At 39.6% G+C, this 20,078-nt stretch overlaps 1 protein-coding gene across 4 annotated transcripts in view; it reads left to right on the forward strand.

Annotated features, from left to right (window-relative positions):
- Positions 1-20,078, forward strand: part of LOC117515396 (unconventional myosin-IXa-like) — a 261,979-nt gene that overhangs the window by 17,661 nt on the left and 224,240 nt on the right. For 3 of the 4 annotated variants that reach the window (XM_034175936.1, XM_034175938.1, XM_034175939.1), the window contains exon 4: positions 4,223-4,276. The exons of the other annotated variant lie outside the window; for it this stretch is intronic. In XM_034175936.1, the coding sequence (XP_034031827.1) occupies positions 4,223-4,276 (54 nt within the window). The remainder of the gene's footprint in view (positions 1-4,222; positions 4,277-20,078) is intronic. 4 annotated transcript variants of the gene reach the window in all.

Below are 20,078 nucleotides of genomic sequence, written 5' to 3' on the forward strand. Positions count from 1 at the left end.
ATGTCAACAAGTACAAGGAATTTGACTCCAGTTGCACTTGCTCACCGTGTCATCACAAACTAGACAACTAGACATAAATGAGACAAGAATGAAGTAAGGAATAATTATAAATAAAGCGACTGTAGTTTAAAATGCAATGACAGTTGTGCAATTGTGCATCGGGACCTGCCTCATTTAATGACCGGGTCAAAACTTCATCTGGAAAAAAATAAACGGCTGCCTTAAATAAGCGCCGGACATTACATGCATTAAAAAGATTACATTTCGTCGAGTCGCTCACTTTTCTAAGTCAGCTGTGGAGTGGTACCCTAAAGCCTGATTTATGCTTCTGTAACTCTGTGGCCATGCAATGATGTTGATGTGCGCATTACCCTTTTAAAGTTCTCCGTCACGTCTTTATGCAGTTTACCGCAGGAACGGCTTTTTCTGGATTAATTTGTTCCTCAACGAGCTTCACTTCTTTATACAATCATCAACCTCAAAGCCAACAATATGGTATTCACAGATTTACTCTATGAATTGCGTCTTTTTCTGACTTCGTTTTGTGAAGTTAGTCATATTTTTCTGCTGAAAGTATTTGATCCATGATCGAAATGCAATCGGCGTGTGCACTGCAAAAAATATTAAAATGTGATGGGGGAGGAAGATGGAAGAAGACAGGAGAGAGCAGCATTTTGTTAATAATCACCGGCCTTGAATTACACCCTGCTTCATTTAGGTCCCGCGCCTGAGCATGGTTTGAAAAAAATAAACAGCCGGTCTTTTAATCAAGGAAATGTGGTTCCCACTTTTCTCGAATCAGTGAGTGTCAGTGCTGAACTTCATTTTGTACCTCTGTTACTGGGCATGTCCACACTGCTCTGTCCAGTACATGTGAGGGGTTTTTAATGGAATACTTTGCAATGGGGCAGGACGTTTTGTCCGATGTGAGTGAAAATCTGTTATATACAGTAGTGTTCAGAATAATAGTAGTGCTATGTGACTAAAAAGATTAATCCAGGTTTTGAGTATATTTCTTATTGTTACATGGGAAACAAGGTTTCAGTAGATTCTCACAAATCAAACAAGACCAAGCATGCACACTCTTAAGGCTATGAAATTGGGCTATCAGTAAAAAAAAAAAATAGAAAAGGGGGTGTTCACAATAATAGTAGTGTGGCATTCAGTCAGTGAGTTCGTCGGTTTTGTGGAACAAACAGGTGTGAATCAGGTGTCCCCTATTTAAGGATGAAGCCAGGATGTGTTGAACATGCTTTTCCCTTTGAAAGCCTGAGGAAAATGGGACGTTCAAGACATTGTTCAGAAGAACAGCGTAGTTTGATTAAAAAGTTGATTGGAGAGTAGAAAACGTATACGCAGGTGCAAAAAATTATAGGCTGTTCATCTGAAATGATCTCCAATGCTTTAAAATGGACAAAAAAAACAGAGACGCGTAGAAGAAAACGGAAAACAACCATCAAAATGGATAGAAGAACAACCAGAATGGCAAAGGCTCACTCATTGATCAGTTCCAGGATGATCAAAGACAGTCTGGAGTTACCTGTAAGTGCTGTGACAGTTAGAAGACGCCTATGTGAAGCTAATTTATTTGCAAGAATCACCCGCAAAGTCCCTCTGTTAAATAAAAGACGTGCAAGAACACATCAACGGGCCTAAAGAGAAATGGTGGAATATTTTGTGGACTGATGAGAGTAAAATTGTTCTTTTTGGGTCCAAGGGCCGCAGAAAGCTTGTGAGACGACCCCCAAACTCTGAATTCAAGCCACAGTTCACAGTGAAGACAGTGAAGCATGGTGGTGCAAGCATCATGATATGGGCATGTTTCTCCTACTATAGTGTTGGGCCTATAGATTGCATACCAGGTATCATGGATCAGTTTGGATATGCCAAAATACTCGAAGAGGTCATGTTGCCTTAAGATGAAGAGGACATGCCCTTGAAATGGGTGTTTCAACAAGACAATGACCCCAAGCACACTAGTAAATGAGCAAAATCTTGGTTCCAAACCAACAAAATTAATGCCTCGCAGATGTGAAGAAATCATGGAAAACTGTGGTTATACAACTAAATACTAGTTTAGTGATTCACAGGATTGCTAAAAAAGCAGTTTGAACATAATAGTTTTGAGTTTGTAGCATCAACAGCAGATGCTACTATTATTGTGAACACCCCCTTTTCTCCTTTTTTTTTTACTAATAGCCCAATTTCATAGCCTTAAGAATGTGCATATCATGAATGCTTGGTCTTGTTGGATTTGTGAGAATCTACTGAATCTACCGGTACCTTGTTTCCCATGTAACAATAAGAAATATACTCAAAACCTGGATTAATCTTTTTAGTCACATAGCACTACTATTATTCTGAACACTACTGTACGGTGTTGATTACATGGAAAACCATACAAAATCATTGGGACTTTTGCTTTTATCCGGTTAGTGCGAAAATCCGGTTTATACAATGGTGGTTTAGATGAGTTTTAGTGTAGTACAATATTACCCACACACACACACACACACACACACACAATTTTCTTGATAGTTTTAACCCCTGTCATGGGGGGTAACTGTACTATTTTATTTCCAAAGTCTTCTATTTTGAAACATATATTAAAAAACATGCACGTCTTCTCTGAAGATGGTACTACTTTACACATTTGGACGGGCAGATGCACATAAAATACACTTTTTCTTCATCCAAAGACAACGCATCCTCTTTACTGTAGGCAGCCATGTTGTCACCACACACCATCAAACCACTGTTACGGTAATGTTGCTTGTAATCAATGGAATGATTGGTTAATTCTGTTGGAGTCTTAGTGGATGTTTTTAGCATGTAAGCCATAAATTAAAAATCTATATTACTCATTAATGTACCCAGATATTGCATGTGAAAAGTAATTGAACGTTTCTTGTAATATTTTCTACCAAATTTACAAAAGTTACGCTCACTGTCTTTATAGGTCAAAAAAGCTGGGTGTCTATTACAGTATAAGTGCTTCACTTACACCATTTCACTTAACTATCAATTAGATAATTGTTATTGGGCATCAGCTGATGTCATGGTGTGACCTACAGGCATTTCAGGCACTAAAAATTAATGCTGTTTGCTTTTCTCATCAGAAATAGACACAACACTCATTGTTTCAACATTTTATGTTTACAGTACATTGTTAGGATTTTGGAAGCTAGATTTTGTCACATCCAGCAGCTTTTGCGTAGCTGCACTGACCCATAATTCCCTGCGTTGTATCTATATGGGGACGTGCTGATTTGTAAACTGTATAATATGAAGAACACATTCGTGTTTGACATGTAACCCACTGGAAGCTGTGACGTGCTGCTGTGGCTCGAGAATTAACCACGTGCTGCAGCTTTGAGCTGATTTAAAGCTTGAAGTTTAGATTTTTCTGCACTGGAGAAGAACTGAACATCTGAAGCAGGAGGAGCTGCATATTTAATATTTATGCCTAATGCATGCACGCATTTAGATGTTATTGAGAAAATAACTCCAGCGTGCCCTGCAGGCGGAGTGATGCAGAGTCTGAAAGCTGGTGATAGACTATTTTCACTATTTCCCTTCCCTCAGGGTTGGATCTTATTTTCTCATTTATCATAACTGGAGCTCTTCTCTGCACTCTGAAGTGCTGATTGCATCAGCCCAAAATTTCAGCCCTGCATCTGTTTACTGCAGCCTCCCTTGTATGTGTGTATGTGTTTGCATATGCACCCAAAGCTACCGTATGCGTGCGTCTTGTTGAGTGTGTTTGTGCGTGTTGGCAGCAGATATGTGAGCACTCGGGTTCCCTCCTCCCACTGCAGCATGCTGGGGAAGTGGCACAATAAATAAATATATAAATAAAAGAAACTGAAAAATAAAAATGATCTTTGTTCATGTAATTTGGCAACCCCTAAAAAGTAGCAGTTTTTTCCCTCCTCCTTTGATCCCCACAACAACAACAACAACCCCCCCCCCCCCAAAAGTATCCTGCCTCTTACTATTGCAGCTGTGTTTCCATGGCAACAGCGGCAGTCTAGCGATAATGTGGCGCTGAGTTGCTCTCGTGCAGAGTGTGCCGGCGGTCACATGATCGTGTGTGTGTGTGTGTGTGTGTGTGTGTGTTTTTCACCCTCACATATTAACAGCACGTGTCTTCATGTCCGCTCACTTGAAAGTGTGTGATTTCTTGTGTTATTTATGCCTTCTTTACCCGCTGTTCTTCCAGATGACAAAGAAATCGCACAAATTCGCCTGGGACAATTGCTATGAGAGTGAACTGGTCAGTATGATGTCATCTGTGCATACGGGTGTGTCTCGCTCCACGTCCAAAGTGATCATGGTGTCATTGTGTCCGTCTGCTGTCCCTGAAATGGACTGTGCGCTGCAGCGGAGACGCCCTGCACTGACCTGGCCTGGTTGTGCTGTGAAGAGAACAGCTTCTAATTTGTTTAAAGGGATACCTTCATAGTCTGGGTTTTAGTGGACTTGCAGGTTTTTTCCTCTTAAATTATTTGTGTAGTAGTGTTTTAAAAATAAGCCATTTAGTATTTGTTAAAAAAGGGCATTTAAGAAATTTGACATTGACAGCATTGGTAATTACAGTCGCCATTAAAAGGTAATTTAATTGCAACTGACATGTTTGTTTTGTTGTCACTCATTCACATTATTTTGTGACAGTATGCATTTTGTGTTGAAAAATATTGAATTGATTGAATTGTGATCCTAACACACACATTTTGGCAAAATATGACCCCCTCCGGCAGCACTGTTTGGTTTTGCGAGGCCAAAAGCAGCTGAAATTGTAGCGTGACGTCAAACAGGTGCAGCAGCACCTGAGCTGAAAACAGAGTCAGTCCCCACAAGCAGCTCAGAGGAAAAACATTATTGTGTCAGGGAGACAGGCGATGATGTGGCATTTAGATTTTGTGATCAGAGGACAGGCTTGAGCCAAATAATGAATCTGATGCCAACGATAACTAATGCAGACACTGACGGTGAGGCAGCTGACATGAACGCAATTCCCCACAGCCTCATAATATTAAATGATCATTTATATTTATTGAATTAAATGTGTATAAAATCCAAGGATTTTGCTAACATGAATGTAACAACATTGGCCCACAGGCGCACTGGGTTTCTAACCCTAACCCTAGTTTTTAAAATGAATCCCATCTGCGCAAACAGTCTTTAAAAAAAAAATCTAGTTTCACATTGAAAGCAATAGGTGTAACGGAGTAGGACCGCGCCGTCGTGTTCCAAGCCGGTGCATCAGAGCGAGGCTCTGCCAGCCCAATAGCACACTCTGGCTGTCTCCGGCTCCACACTTACATTACGTGTGTTCAGTGCCGGTGCCCCAGAGGGCAGAAAGTCTGCCATTGACAAAAGGCGTGTGTAGGTCAGAAAGAATTATTTCCATGTTCTTCTGTCCTTTTTGAACTGTTACAGCCAAGCACCTCTGTAAGAGGTGTTTTCATGCATGTGTGATCTGACCTCAATCATTGTTTTTACAAATAAAAAAGGTGGGCTATAAATATAATCACTTTCCACATTTCTATTTAATCCTGTTTCATAAGAAAGCATAGGTCCTTCCATGAAGTGATTCTCAGAAAAAAATGCATGCTCCAAATATAATCCATTTATCGCTCTCCCATGTTTGGTGTAATACTCATATCCTGCCTGTTGTCCCTCTCATTTGAGCGCTCAGCCACAACGCGCCTTCAAGGCATACGTCTGTGCTGCATTACGGCATCTGTTTTTTTCAATCTCAGGTGTTCGACCAAGTGAAGACTTCATGGAGTGACATCACATGCACTTTGTGGCTTGAACTGGTAGTGGGAACACTAAATTTGTGCATTAAATTTTAAATCTTATAAAATTGCCAATTGTCCGTTTACAACGTTATGAATGTGTACAACAGCATTATGTAGTTGTTATATAAAACATAACAAACCATGTCAGTTGCACTTTAAAAAGATTAACTGAGTTTCTTTTAAATGCACTAAAAATATAGTTTGAGGTCATCATGTTTTAAAGCTAAGGAGATTGACTGTACATAAAGAGGTCACAGTTAAAGCTAAATGTGAAGGAATCCCTTTACACAGATGTTTTTGGATGTGTGCTGTGAGGTGATTGGTGTCTGGTGTTTAAACCTGGAGCTCTTTAAAGGGAAGGTTCAGGATTTGGACTTCTCCACTACCATGTGAAGATGACTGTGGACACATTCTTCATCTTGCCAGGGTCAAAACAGAGCAACAATTTACTGTAGGTTATAAACATCCAACAATAAACCAGTTCAGAGTTTCAAGTGCACGTGTGTACTGGTTTAGGTCAAAGCTTATAGGCAAGAACTTGGGCCGTGTCCCACTTCAATTTGCTATTTACACAGCATGTAGTCTGAGTGCAAAGTAAAGCATGTGATGCAACAGGATTGTGTTTATTTTCTTAATTAGTCTTCGTCATCATCATCCTCTGGCTGGAAATAGGAATCCCGGTTCCTTTCAAGATACTCTTCTTCGTTTAAAAAAAAAAAACGAGTGGTGCAGCAGAGGTGTCCATGGCTCTGTAGTTATACATTATGGGATGTTTCTTAAAGTGTTTATCTAGATAATTCTTAAAACTGTTGGCACAATCCTCTATCACCACCTCTTCTAGAAGGCTCCTCCATCAGTTAGAGACACGTTGCATGAAGAAGTGTTTCATGACAATACGTGCAAACACCTTCTGAAGCGTCGTGTTTTGACCTCTGGTCCGGTTGTTTTCATCGAGTAATAAGTTCTTGTTTAATAAATTCCATTAACTTAGTTTAAAACATTGATTATGTCACCTCTTAACCTCCTGTATACCAGATGTGGCAGCTCCAGTTTCTGAAGACTTTCTTCATAAGATTCAGAAGACATGGTATATGTTTTGTGATACATTTTGTGTAATGGCTGTGTTTTGGGCATAGCATGAAATAACCCTATCAGACCTGTTACTGTCTTTAAAAGACGTGCACCAGCAGCTGGTGCATTGCTAGAGAAATAGTGAGCTCAGATGTGAGAGGTTTTCTTTTGCAAGATAACTCAAGACATAATAAGCAGATAGACAATGTTACAGGAAATAAGTGATTCAATTTTCGAGGTGATTCAGAATATACTCTGGAACTGAGATCCAAAAGAATGTATGGCACATTTAACTCTAAATGTTTAGAGGATGTTGGTGAAATTTGGTGCGCAAATGGATAATGTCCTACAAAATTAGAAGGTTTATTTTTCATTTGATCCAGAACATATTTTGGATCCAGGGTCCAGAAGATGTTTTAAGTAATATGTGGCATTTGCACAAGGGCAGGAGTGGTGGCCAAGCTGTTAGTGCGCTGCTTTCCAGTGCAGAAAGCTCCTGATTAAAACCCTCCCTTACCCATTATCCATGTAATATCGAGTTGCATCAGAAAGGGCACCCTGTGTAAACCTTGTTCCAAATCAACATGCAAATGCACTTTAGATCTGCTTTGGCGACCCTTGAAACAAGGGAACAGCTGAAGGGAATTACTTATGTGACATTGGCAACGGTATGCACTCTGAGTGCCGTCTAGTTTTAAAGTGTAAGGAGGACAATGAGCACTAATGTGCAGCCCTGTGCACCAGCAGATTGTACCACCTATATAAGGTGTATCTGAATATTGCACAATAAATAACAGGAAAAACTCTGCGTTTGGCTTTTGACCAGATTTATTTTTTCTCAGGCACTTGCTTTTGTGCTTGACACAAGAGCAGTCCACCAGCACTACCCTAACATCACGTCATTTTATGACCAACACGCCCATAGGTGCAGAGATGAACTCAAGTTGACTTGCTGTTTAAAGAATGTGGGTGTTGTCCGTGGAAACTGGCAACACTTGCTCTGCATTGTGCACTTCTGTGTGCCGGGTGGAAAACGGCCCAGTGTGTGCCTGGCACTTAGCACTTAAAACCTTGATATACCTTGATCTAGTGCAGCAGATAACAGATTATTTTCAGAGGAATCCTGCAAATGGTGATAGAAGCACCAAATTTGGCACAAATACTCCTTAGAAATTACTCTTTTGAAAAAAAAGTCACATGTCATAGAATCTAATGGACATCAAGAGTGTTTGACCTTTATTTGGATGACCAAGCATTCATCACAGTCAAAACTATTCCATTTATTAATCTTATTAGCTCAGCCAATAATTTGCACCACTTTTTTTTAAATCAAAATTAGAGCAACTTTATCTTTTGACCCCTGTACAAACTGAAATTGACCTTTGTCACCATTCTAGCTGTTTTTAACCCATAACTCCATAAAAGTCAGTCATAGATAGTCCAAACTATACCTTTTAGGAATATTTATGATCAGACCAACAATGTGGTATAGTTTTCAATATGATTGGGGCATGTTTTAATTTTGACCCCTGTGTAATTCTTCAATTGGCAGCATATTGAAAATTGAATTGGCCAATTGGTTTTTCAAAAGAGTAATGTCCAAGGAGTATCTGTGCCGAATTTGGTGCTTCTATCACCATTTGCAGGATTGTTTCAGTTATCTGCTACACTAATCACAGAATGTCTACATTCATCCAATTTTTCATGACCTGACTTCGGGTTTCTGCGTGTGTCCTTCAAACTCTGAACTGGCTTCTGTGCATTTAAAATCGAGGGTGGAAGACGTGAGAACCATCATTTCTGTTCTGATTCTTGTGATTAGCTTTTTCCAAATAAAACACAATGATTGCTGAAGTAATTGGCATCGCACAGATGTTGTGAAAGAGTTTGCACCATCCTGAGCTTTTACACACTTTAATTTGACATCAAATTAAAAAACAAACTAACAACAATCCCCCTCATGCTTATTATATTAACATTTCTAAAATTATGCACTTTAAACTCACAGTGAAAATAAATCTCTACAACAAGACAAAGTAAATAAAAATATGAAAGTCAAAAATATTCAATTCATAGGCCTCAGCAGTTACAGCTTCATGGCTAAGTGGAGCAGATAATGTTGTTTACACAAGAAAACAGAGATCAAATCTCAGCTTGATTCTCCAATGTGCCTTCTGACAGTCTTTTTTTTAATTTTTTTTTTTATAAAAACCTTATCTCCTCCACTCCATTGTGATGCTGTGTAACGCTGTGATTGAACTGCTGTCTTCAGACAGATTTACTACACAGTACCATACTGTTTGTATTACTTAATAATTGATGTGAATGAAATCTGAGACACATTCAGTGACTTGGTAATGTTCATGTATTCATCCCCTGACTTGTCTAATGAAAACTGGCTGTAAAAGTGATGATTTACTTGTGTTAAAGTAATGTCAGCACATACTTTTGCACACCATTGTTTTGGCTTTGATATTTCTGTTTAATTTATGTGATGTTGTAGGTTTTCAGTGAGTTTAAAGGGTGTAATTTAAACAATTTTAATATAATGAAGTCTAACTTCTTTTTTTATTTGATGTCATAAATAAATTAAAATGTGTAAAAGTTCACTGTGTCACAAACTTCTAGCAAACTATGCAGTTAAATAAGCTTTCACGTGAGCATCAACACGACTTAAAGGATGCACGCTGGTGTTTTCAGAGACAGTGCCGTCACTTTTTAGCATTGAATAACTGATGGGGTGAGCAACCATTTTCTAAAGGCACAAACTCTGACTTACAGTACGGCTTCAGTTAGACAGTGTTTATGTCTTGAAACTTCCCTCCAAGTGTGTGGCTTGTTTGGTGTGTGTGTTTGCTTTTTGTTGGCCTTCAGCCTGCCTCTGTCTTGCCAGCGTTTACCTGAAGTGAGTTATGTTTGGTCAGTGGGATTTGTTGAGAGTGATTAAGGGATTTTCCTCCCACTACAAGAGTCTATGACTTGAATTTTGCTGTTAAACAAACACTCGACAGACTGTAACAATTGGCTGGTATAAATAATACACATTTGTTATTCTTATGCTGTAATGATGTTGCCCTTGTCTGGTTTATTTTGAACATTTTTTATTGCAAACTATTTTGGTGCAGTAAGACAAAACAAAGTCACGTAGCCAGAAATTTGCTAATTAAAATAAATACACAAATAAAAAAAAATTAAGTAGAGTGAATTAGTATAATCGGATTTCAGAAAGGTTAGTGAAATTATTTCACCAGTCTTGGAATACATTCTTTAACTTTTGAGGAGATCCAAATAAACAAGTGCAGCAGGATATTTTTCTAGAATTTTTGAACACTGCAGATAATTCAACACACTTTAATCTTTTTTTCTATATATTTTTGGGCTGTTTTTGGATTAATAAATAAAGATAAATCAATAAAGATAAAAATGATTTCATTGTCAGTTTAGGCATATTAATAATGAGGTGATTTTCACAAAATCTCTCAAGACACTCTGGTGTGGAAGAGAAACCTGCTCCTACAGAAGACAGCAGCTGTGGTTACTTCAGATTAGCAGCAGTTGAAGTGGATTATATTTGCCACATCGAGTCACAGTAAAAGACAGAGTAATCATGTCCATAGAAAAACTATTTCTGTGGTATAATCCACTTCTCCATTGTCAGACATGGATTTTTCCGCTAAGTAGCTAAAAGGACAACTTTTATGTCACAGACCCACTGTCACCTCACAGCTTCAAAGCTCTGGAATTTGATTTCCTCATCAAACATAATAGGCTTAGAACATAGTCATCATTTGGATCAACAGCACAGAAGTGTATTATGCTTCAGGAATAATTTGGTGGATTTCATGAATGTCGTAGCATCATTTACATGATGTTATGAGTTTGAATCACTCCAGTCAATGTAAATTCTTTGAATTCCAGCTGTTGTACATCCCTCAACAAAGGGGCAAGATCTGAATTTGTCATCTTCACCTTTCAAAATAATTGTTTTGCTTGTGTTTGATTCTGAAGAGAAATTATAAGTGATGTATTCCTTTAAATACACACGTCATTTAGTTAAACCATTGTTTCCACATTTTATCATTTGGGTCATGAGCCAACAGCCAATTTTTGACCAAACCTGTACCACCTAATGTGGCAAAATGGTGCTTAAAATTCAGGTTTAGTATATCATAGCTTATACAATCAGGTAGGAGCACCTTCCGAGAGTGGCAGATATGGCCAGGTAGAGGGTCAGTGAAGGATTATACATAAGTCAAAATATGAAAACACTGCAAACGTGGGTATATGTGGCTATGCCCGCATGCATCTGTAAACATCTGGGTCAAAGAACAGATAAGATGGCAGCAGTGTAGTATGTCCAAATTATGTCCCTACTATTTGCTTGCTTACTGTTAATATGTAATACAGTAACAGTTGGGTAGTAGGTTCCTAACCGATGTTAGTACATAGTAAGTATTTGAAGGCTGGATGTATTTTTTTTTTTTTTTTTTTTTGGAATCTTTATAATCAGGTAAATGATGTGGGATACTTTTTAACTTGATTGAATCTTTTTTTTAATTTTGTTGCCTTTGTAATGCTTTTTTTGACTCCTACCTGGCTACAGTGTAGACCAGCTAGCTGGCCTGCCAGTATGTAGACTTGGGTTTGAATCCTGCTTATTCTACCTGTCTGTGTCCTTGTACAAGCCACTTAATGTACATTATCTCAGTGCACCCAGCTGCAAATGTGTACTAGCCTTGGCTGTGGAAGTAACCTGGATCGGACTGGCATCCCATCCAGGGGGAGTCATAGACTCTCATCCACCTGATGCTATGGAATCCAAAGATAAGCACCATTGAGCCTCAGGGCCTATACAGGACTTACATCTTACAACATAGCAGTCACTCTGGGAAGGTTATCACACATTTATTTATTTATTTGGGTCTTTATTTACTGTGGCTGGATAGTAAATGCTGTTTTGTCACCATAGGTGGTATGGAAAACCTACTTGGCCCATGAGCTAGTTCTCTCTTTGTCTTATCTCCCCTTTAACCCCCTTTAATAACATGTTGTCTTTCTAAGGGGTTGGTCCATGTGACCCCACCATCCAAGGAGATGATATCAACAGCATCACAAAGACACATTATAAAATGTGTGAGCTAGAGGTTAGGGAATGTGTTTTGTTGAGGGTCCTCAAAGGGACCTCAGCCTTCAAACAGTCCTTTGAAGAAACCATGATGGGCCAAAATGGACTCATTTTGCAAAAAAATCTTTACTTGTTTAGTATAAAACTCAAACTTGTACTAACAAAAATATATAAATAAGTCCCCATATCACTGTAGATCCAAACTGCCCTGGAGCTCGTGGCAGCTGTCTGAGCACCTGACCGACCTCTTTAAGTAAATGAAGGTACTCAACACAAGTGTGTGTGCGCTACATCTTTGATGTCTGTTGTCGGGCTCTGACTCACAGTTGCTTTCATCATTAATTAATTTGACTATTTTTACATTAATTATGCAAACAAAATGCCAGAAAGTGTTTTTAATTGGCCATTACAGTTTCCCAGATCCTTAAACACAAACCTTCACATTTCTTATCCCAAATACAAAACTATTGCATTCACTGTAAGAACCACTTAAAACAAATTTCTCAATTTAGCATGAAACTGTTTTCTCATATTGGTTAAATACTGTTTAAACACTTAAAAACTGGATTATATCTGCAGTTAACTGTTTTAAATCCAGTTTGAAGGCTATCTGGAAAATAACACTGATGTTTCCATTAAGTAGAAATGTTAAATTATATTAAATATTGTTTAAAACCTGATTATATATAGTTTGTCGAAAGAAGACTTGGTAGTGGAATGAAGATGTCCAGGAAAGCATAAGGAGAAAGAAGTTGGCAAAAAAGAATTGGGCTAGTCAGAGAGATAAAGAAAGTAGACAGGAGTACAAGGAGATGTGGCGTAAGGCAAAAAGAGAAGTGCCAAAAGCTAAAGAAAAGGCATACAGCAAGCTGTATAAGAAGGTGAACAGTAAAAGAGAAAAGGACTTGTATCGACTGGCCAGACAAAGGGACAGTGGGACGGAGCTGTAAAGGATGTTCAGCAACTTAGGGAGTCAAAAGATGCAGATGGTAATGTGCTGACAGGCAAGGATGGTGTGTTGAGAAGATGGAGGGAATATTTTAAGGAGCAGATGAATGAAGAAAATGGGAGAGAGAACAGGCTGGATGATGTGGAGAGAGTAAATCAGGACGTGCCAGAGATTAGTAATGATGAAGTGAGGGCAGCTATGAAGAGGATGAACAGTGGAAAGACAGTTGGTTCAGATGACATTCCAGTGGAGTCATGGAAATGTCAAGGAGAGATGGCAATGGAGTTGCTGAACAGATTAATAATGTTTAATAAAATCTTGGAAAGTGAGAGGATGCCTGAGGAGTGGAGATGACGTGTGCTGATTCTTATTTTCAAGAACAAGGGTGATGTGCAGAACTGCAGTAACTACAGAGGCATTAAGCTGATCAGCCACAGCATGAAGTTATGGAAAAGAGTAGTGGAAACTAGGCTTAGAAAACTGGTGAAGATCTGTGAGCAGCAATATTGTTTCATGCCGAGAAAGAGCACTATGATGCAATGTTTGCTGTGACAGTACTGATGGAGAAGTATAGAGAAGGCCAGATGGAGTTACATTGTTGTTTGTGGATTTCGAAGAAATCATATGACAGGGTACCAAGAGAAGAGTTGTGGTATTGTATCAGGAAGTCTGGAGTGGCAGAGAAGTATGTGAGGGTAGTGCAGGACATGTATAAGGATAGTGTGACAGCAGCAAGAAGCACTGTAGGGATGACAGACTCATTCAAGGTGGGTCTTGGGATTACACCAAGGATCAGCTCTGAGTCCTTTCTTCTTTGCAGTGTGATGGACAGGTTGACAGATAAGATAAGACAGGAGTCTCCATGGACTATGATGTTTGCAGATGACATTATGATCTGTAGTGAGAGTAGAGAGCAGGTTGAGACTAGCCTGGAGAGGTGGAGATATGTTCTGGAGGGCAGGGGAATGAAAGTCAGTAGGAGCAAGATTGAGTACATGTGTGTGAATGAAAGGGAGCCCAGTGGAATAGTGTGGTTACAAGAAGTAGAAGTGGTGAAAGTAGATGAGTTTAAATACTTGGGGTCAACTGTCCAAAGTAATGGAGAGTGTGGTAGAGAGGTGAAGAAGAGAGTGCAGGCAGGGTGGAGCAGGTGGAGAAAGGTGGCAGGAGTGATATGTGACTGAATAATATCTGCAAGAGTGAAGGGGAAAGTCTACAAGACAGTACGGGTGCTAACATAAACAGAAGGCAGAGCTGAAGATGTTGCAATTCTCTTTGGGAGTGATGAGGATGAACAGGATTGGCAATGAACATATTAGAGGGAGAGCTCAGGTAGGACGGTTTGGAGACAAAGTCAGAGAGATGAAATTGAGATGGTCTAGACATGTGCAGAGGAGGGACCCAGGGTATATAGGGAGAAGGATGCTGAAGATGGAGCCACCAGGCAGGAGGAGAAGAGGGAGGCCAAAGAGGAGGTTTATGGATGTGCTGAGGGAGGACATGCAGGTGGTTGGTGTGACAGAGGAAGATACAGAGGACAGGGTGAGATGAAAACAATTTATCTGTGGTGGCGACCCCTAACGGGAACAGCTGAAAGAAGTAGTCAAAATAAATCAAATTTGAACCCATTTTTACCATTGGATTAGAGATGTTAGAATTAGGTAAAAATAAATAAATAAGATCATGGCATCATATTTGACACTTTTAAAAGCAGTTTTAAAAGCATATTTGGTCAACAACAATTCAAAATCAGACAAAACCAGTTTATCTAAAATTAAGCAGGAAATCCTCACATTAGCACAAATCTACCTTTTTTTTCATAAATTACTTTAAAGAAGTTGACAACTACGTTACCTTTCTGTTGATTGACTGGTTATTGACTGATCACTTTAGAATTAGTATGTGTAAAACACTATTTTAAAACATGAAATAAAGTGAATTAAAAAAAAAAAAAAATTTGCCTAAAGATCCCAGTGACCAAAAGCTTTATTTGATTTGTTTGCATTTGACATGTGCATTTTGGTGCTTGGTTGTGGGTTTTTGTGGACTTACATTTTGTGCTTTTGTTGATTTGCATTTTGTGCTTGTTTGCGTGTTTAATTACGTGGAATGTGTTGGTCAGGGTGGCATGTTAATTTAAGCACAGGGCAAATCATGATTTCCCAATGGTAAGTATCAGTAAATGTTTTGACTTCTTTATCAAATCCATAACCAATCTATTAATTCACACCACGTGTGGCGTCAGCCTGCAAAGTATCTTTGCCTCTAACAGAAGTGTCTTAATTTCAGAGAAGTACATTTTAATTTTTGAGCAGTAATTTATGAAGCAAGAAAAGTCTTTGTGTAAAGTAGATGAAAAGAACAGACTGTTCCCTCACAATCATTCTATTGCACTCAGGAATCCCTTGTTATTCTTTTCTAAATACCAACAGTTATGGGTTTGGTTTTTGACCAAACTATTCCCTTGCAACTGGCCAAAACTGATCTCTTTATTTTCTCAACTTCCTTGAACATATCGCATTGCTCCTTGGCACATACGTTGAACCTATCTGGCAATATGAAAACTGCTTTTGCCTGAGTATTACCATTGTTTAAAAAGCCTCAAAACCCCTTTGTTGCAATTGGAGAATCTTAATGGACCAATGTATCGAGTGTTGGCTCACGAGTTTGTGACAAGTTAGGAGCCAAAAGCAAACAATGGAATGGAGCGTCGACTGCTAAAGTGCAGAAAATGCTGATCCACAGTGAGGATTATGGGTTTTGGTGTCTTCTCATGCTGGACAGTCGCTGTGGTATGTACTAATTACAGTCTGAGTGTGGCTCACTACCGGAGGAAAGGCTTGCTGGCTGACACGAGGGCCAAAAGCATCACATGCACCCTGGCAGTCCTATTTTTTGCGGCTGCACACTGACCTGCATACAAGTTGGCAGTTTCCTGCCACTGACATCCACTGGTGGGCACAGTTTCGCTAATCCACTAATTAGCTAAGTTTACTTTTTGTTAGTGGATTAGCTTTTCAGCTAATTTTGAAAACCATCAGCAGACCACTTAGCTTCCGCTAAATTTAGCTCTGCTAACTTTCAGTCTGCTAACTTTTTTTTTTGCTGGCGTAGTGATAAAACTTAACAGTCAAAAATCATACATTTTAGTATTTATCTGTTGCATGTTTTGCAATAGCCAGCTGTGAGCTCAGTCCTCCCTCAGCAGAAGAGAGCGGAGCAAGCCGGCTGCTGTTGCCCCAAAGGAAGGGAAAAAAAAAAAAGAAGTAATTTACTTTCAACACGCAAAAAGACAGACAGTGTGGCGGAGACATGAAGTGCGACTTTTCACTTGTAGTTTTACTCATAAACAACTCATTCCAGAGAGTTTGTCGATATTAATGGTAACTGTCATTTTTACAGAGAAAAAATATTACACATTTTACCTATCTTTTAAAGGAATGTGCTAAATTCTGAAGGTTTGAGCTTTAACAGACACACTTGCCAAAAGGCATTATGGGAAATTCAAATGTCTCTTTTGATTCCCCCCCCCCCCCCCCCCCCATCAAAATGCATCGAACACTGCCATCTACTGGATGGAAGTGTGAATAGTGGCCCATGTTGGTCATGAGTTACACGTCAAACAGAATTTTCAGTTTTGCAAATGCCTTTTTTAACAGTTGACATATTTACAAATACACATTTATTTGTAAAAGCCAACACACACTTTACAGTCACTTGTATGTTGGTTTTCACAAATAAATAAACCAGCCGGTGAAGGAGACTCATTTTTCCCATAGTGCTTTTCGGCAAGTGTGTCTGGAATGAGTTGTTTGAGTTAAACCATAAGTGAGAAGTCTGTTGCGCTTCATGTCCCCTCCATGCTGTCTGTCTTTTTGCATGTTGAAAGTAAATGAATTTTTTCCCCCTTTTGGACAACAGCAGCTGATCCGCTCCTTTCGTTTCTGCTGAAAGAGGACTGAGCTCACAGTTTTTGGGTTTGTGATCACCTTTGATTTTACTCAGAAGCCTCGGCTTGCTTATCAGTAGCCGACATCACTAAAATTTAGTGGTAAGCTGTGACGTCCGCTAAATTTTTTTGCAGTTTATCGGTTTAGCGTCATAAAAGTTAACTTTTAGGTTAGCGGATTAGCAGTTATCAAAGCAAATTTTTTGGTTAGCTGTGCCCACCACTGCTGACATCCACTTTGTACGTTTGGTGGTTTGGTGCCAGTGCAGAATGCCTGATGATGAGCAGCAGTTTGACACCAAAACATCAAGAACTCACGTTGTGCTGCCTGCTTTGAGTTAGTTTGCTTTTAAGTATTAGATTCAAAATAGAGCTCTCAGAAAATTTGTTCCTGTTCTGGTGTCACTTTACTTAAAATTGTTTGAAGAAATGTCAAGCAATTACAGCTTGATGGTAAAAGTATAAATAAACAGCTTTCTTGAAACACTCTCAACTAGTGGCCATCCAAAAATGAGTGTTTAAGATGAATCTGCCAAGAACTGCAAAGAGTAGGAATAATAATAATTTATTTTTATTATTATTATTATTAATATTATGATTATTATTTACCACTTAACACTTGAGACAAAATGTTAATTGAAAGTAGTTCACATGAGAAGGATTTAACATTAAATTTGTGTTAACGTACAAGTAGTTAAAATTGTTGAATAACAAATATATACTGTATCAGTAGTAAATAAATGAATTATTCTGATACATCCGTCACCTGAATCATCGTGATACTTTATGAATGTAAGTATAAAGAAATGTGGTTGGTTGGTTTGTTTTTTAATTTTATTTTAATTTTGAATTGGACAGGAAGTAGGCGTATTGCACACAGGTGACAACATTCCACTGTTAATATACGAGGTCTATTAGAAAAGTATCCGACCTTATTATTTTCTTCAAAAACCATGTGGATTTGAATCACGTGTGATTGTGTCAGACAAGCTTGAGCCCTCGTGCGCATGCGTGAGTTTTTCCACGCCTGTCGGTTGCGTCATTCGCCTGTGAGCAGGCTTTGAGTGAGGAGTGGTCCAGCCCCCTCGTCGTTGTTTCATTGCCAGGAAATAGCGGAATGATTTGGGCTTTTTTCCATCAGAATTTTTTCAGAAACTGTTAGAGACTGGCAGCTGGAAACCATTAGAAAAATGTATCTGGCTTTCGGTGAAAATGTTACAGGCTTGGTAGAGAATAAGGAGTGTTACTGTCGCTTTAAGGACGGCCCCCAGCGGCTGTGGGGCGCGCCGCGCTCCGAAGCCGCCATCGACAGGCTGAACGACCATATCATTTCTAAATGGATGGCTGTCTGGATCCGTGACCATCGTGTGCCATTTCTCTGGTTATCACAAGAGCTGGACATCAACCATTTTCTGGCAGATTTCACTTTTAACAAGAGATTTTGTCATGGAAAGCCGAGTGGAGGCTTCGCGCGTCACGATGGATTCGCTACTGGAGCGAGACAAAACCACCTCCGTTTTGATCTCACAGGACGACTTTGAGATGGCGTTCAGACAGCTGTCGGTGGTTTTTCCATCGAGTGATTATCCGAGAAATTGTGGATGTGCCTAGACATGCCAGAACATGTCCTGTGAGGCTTCATCACGGCGTTGCTTTGCGCCATGCGGCACCGCCGCGACGCGTGGAATTCCTCCGCACGTCTGTCTCAGTGTGCCGAAAAAGTGCTGATGTCCACGTCTTTTCACAATTCCTGTGCTAGTCAGACGATGTCCCGGATAAAACACAGCATCCAGTTTGGAAATGAACTGCACATTCCACTGTTACAGGAGTTTTTGTCATGGAAAGAGGAGCGGAGGGTTCGCACGTCGCAGCGGTGCTGCAATGGCGCAAAGCAGCGCCGTGATGAAGCCTCACGGGACATGTTCTGGCATGTCCAGGCACATCCACAATTTCTCGGATAATCACTCGATGGAAAAACCACCGACAGCTGTCTGAACGCCATCTCAAAGCCGTCCTGTGAGACCAAAACGGAGGTGGTTTTGTCCCGCTCCAGTAGCGAATCCATCGTGACGCGCGAAGCCTCCACTCGGCTTTCCATGACAAAATCTCTTGTTAAAAGTGAAATCTGCTGGAAAATGGTTGTTGTCCAGCTCTTGTGATAACCAGAGAAATGGCACACGATGGTCATGGATCCAGACAGCCATCCGTTTAGAAATGAAATGGTCGTTCAGCCTGTCGATGGTGGCTTCGGAGCGCGGCGCACCCCACAGCCGCTGGGGGCCGTCCTTAAAGTGACAGTAACACTCCTTATCCTCTACCAAGCCCGTAACATTTTCACCGAAAGCCAGATAAATTTTTCTAATGGTTTCCAGCTGCCAGTCTCTAACAGTTTCTGAAAAAATTCTGATGGAAAAAAAGCCCAAATCATTCCGCCATTTCCTGGCAATGAAACAACGACGAGGGGGCTGGACCACTCCTCACTCAAAGCCTGCTCACAGGCGAATGACGCAACTGACAGGCGTGGAAAAACTCACGCATGCCCACGAGGGTTCAAGCTTGTCTGACGCAATCACACGTGATTCAAATCCATATGGTTTTTGAAAAAAATAATAAGGTCGGATACTTTTCTAATAGACCTCGTAAAAACACACTTTGGTGCACAGGGTAGTTGTATTTAATATTCTGACACTTTCAAATTAAAAATGTGTCTTTGCTTCCCTTGTAATTTTTATGTCAAAATTAGTTTTTCATTCTTAGAATCTGGGTTTAAAAGTGAAGTGTTATAATACAGATAAACTATTACAGTAAAAGTGCATAAATTGAATAATTACAACCCCAATTCCATTGAAGTTGGGATGTTATGTGAAAAGTAAATAAAAACAGAATACAATGATTTGCAAATCCTCTTCAACCTATATTCAGCTGAATATAACACGAAGACAAGATATTTAATGTTCAAACTGATAGTTGTTTGTTTTTGTGCAAATATTTTCTCATTTTGAAATGGATACCTGCAACACATTTCAAAAAAGTTGGGACGGGGCAACAAAAAACTGGGAAAGATGAAGAATGAATAAGTAGACAATAGAACACCTAATTGGAAACAGGTGAGTGTCATGAAAGGAGCATCCCCAAAAGAGTCAGCCGTTCACAAGCAAAGATAGGGTGAGGATCACC

This window comes from Thalassophryne amazonica, chromosome 8 (assembly GCF_902500255.1).
Source record: "Thalassophryne amazonica chromosome 8, fThaAma1.1, whole genome shotgun sequence".
In the NCBI taxonomy this organism is placed as follows: Eukaryota; Metazoa; Chordata; class Actinopteri; order Batrachoidiformes; family Batrachoididae; genus Thalassophryne; species Thalassophryne amazonica.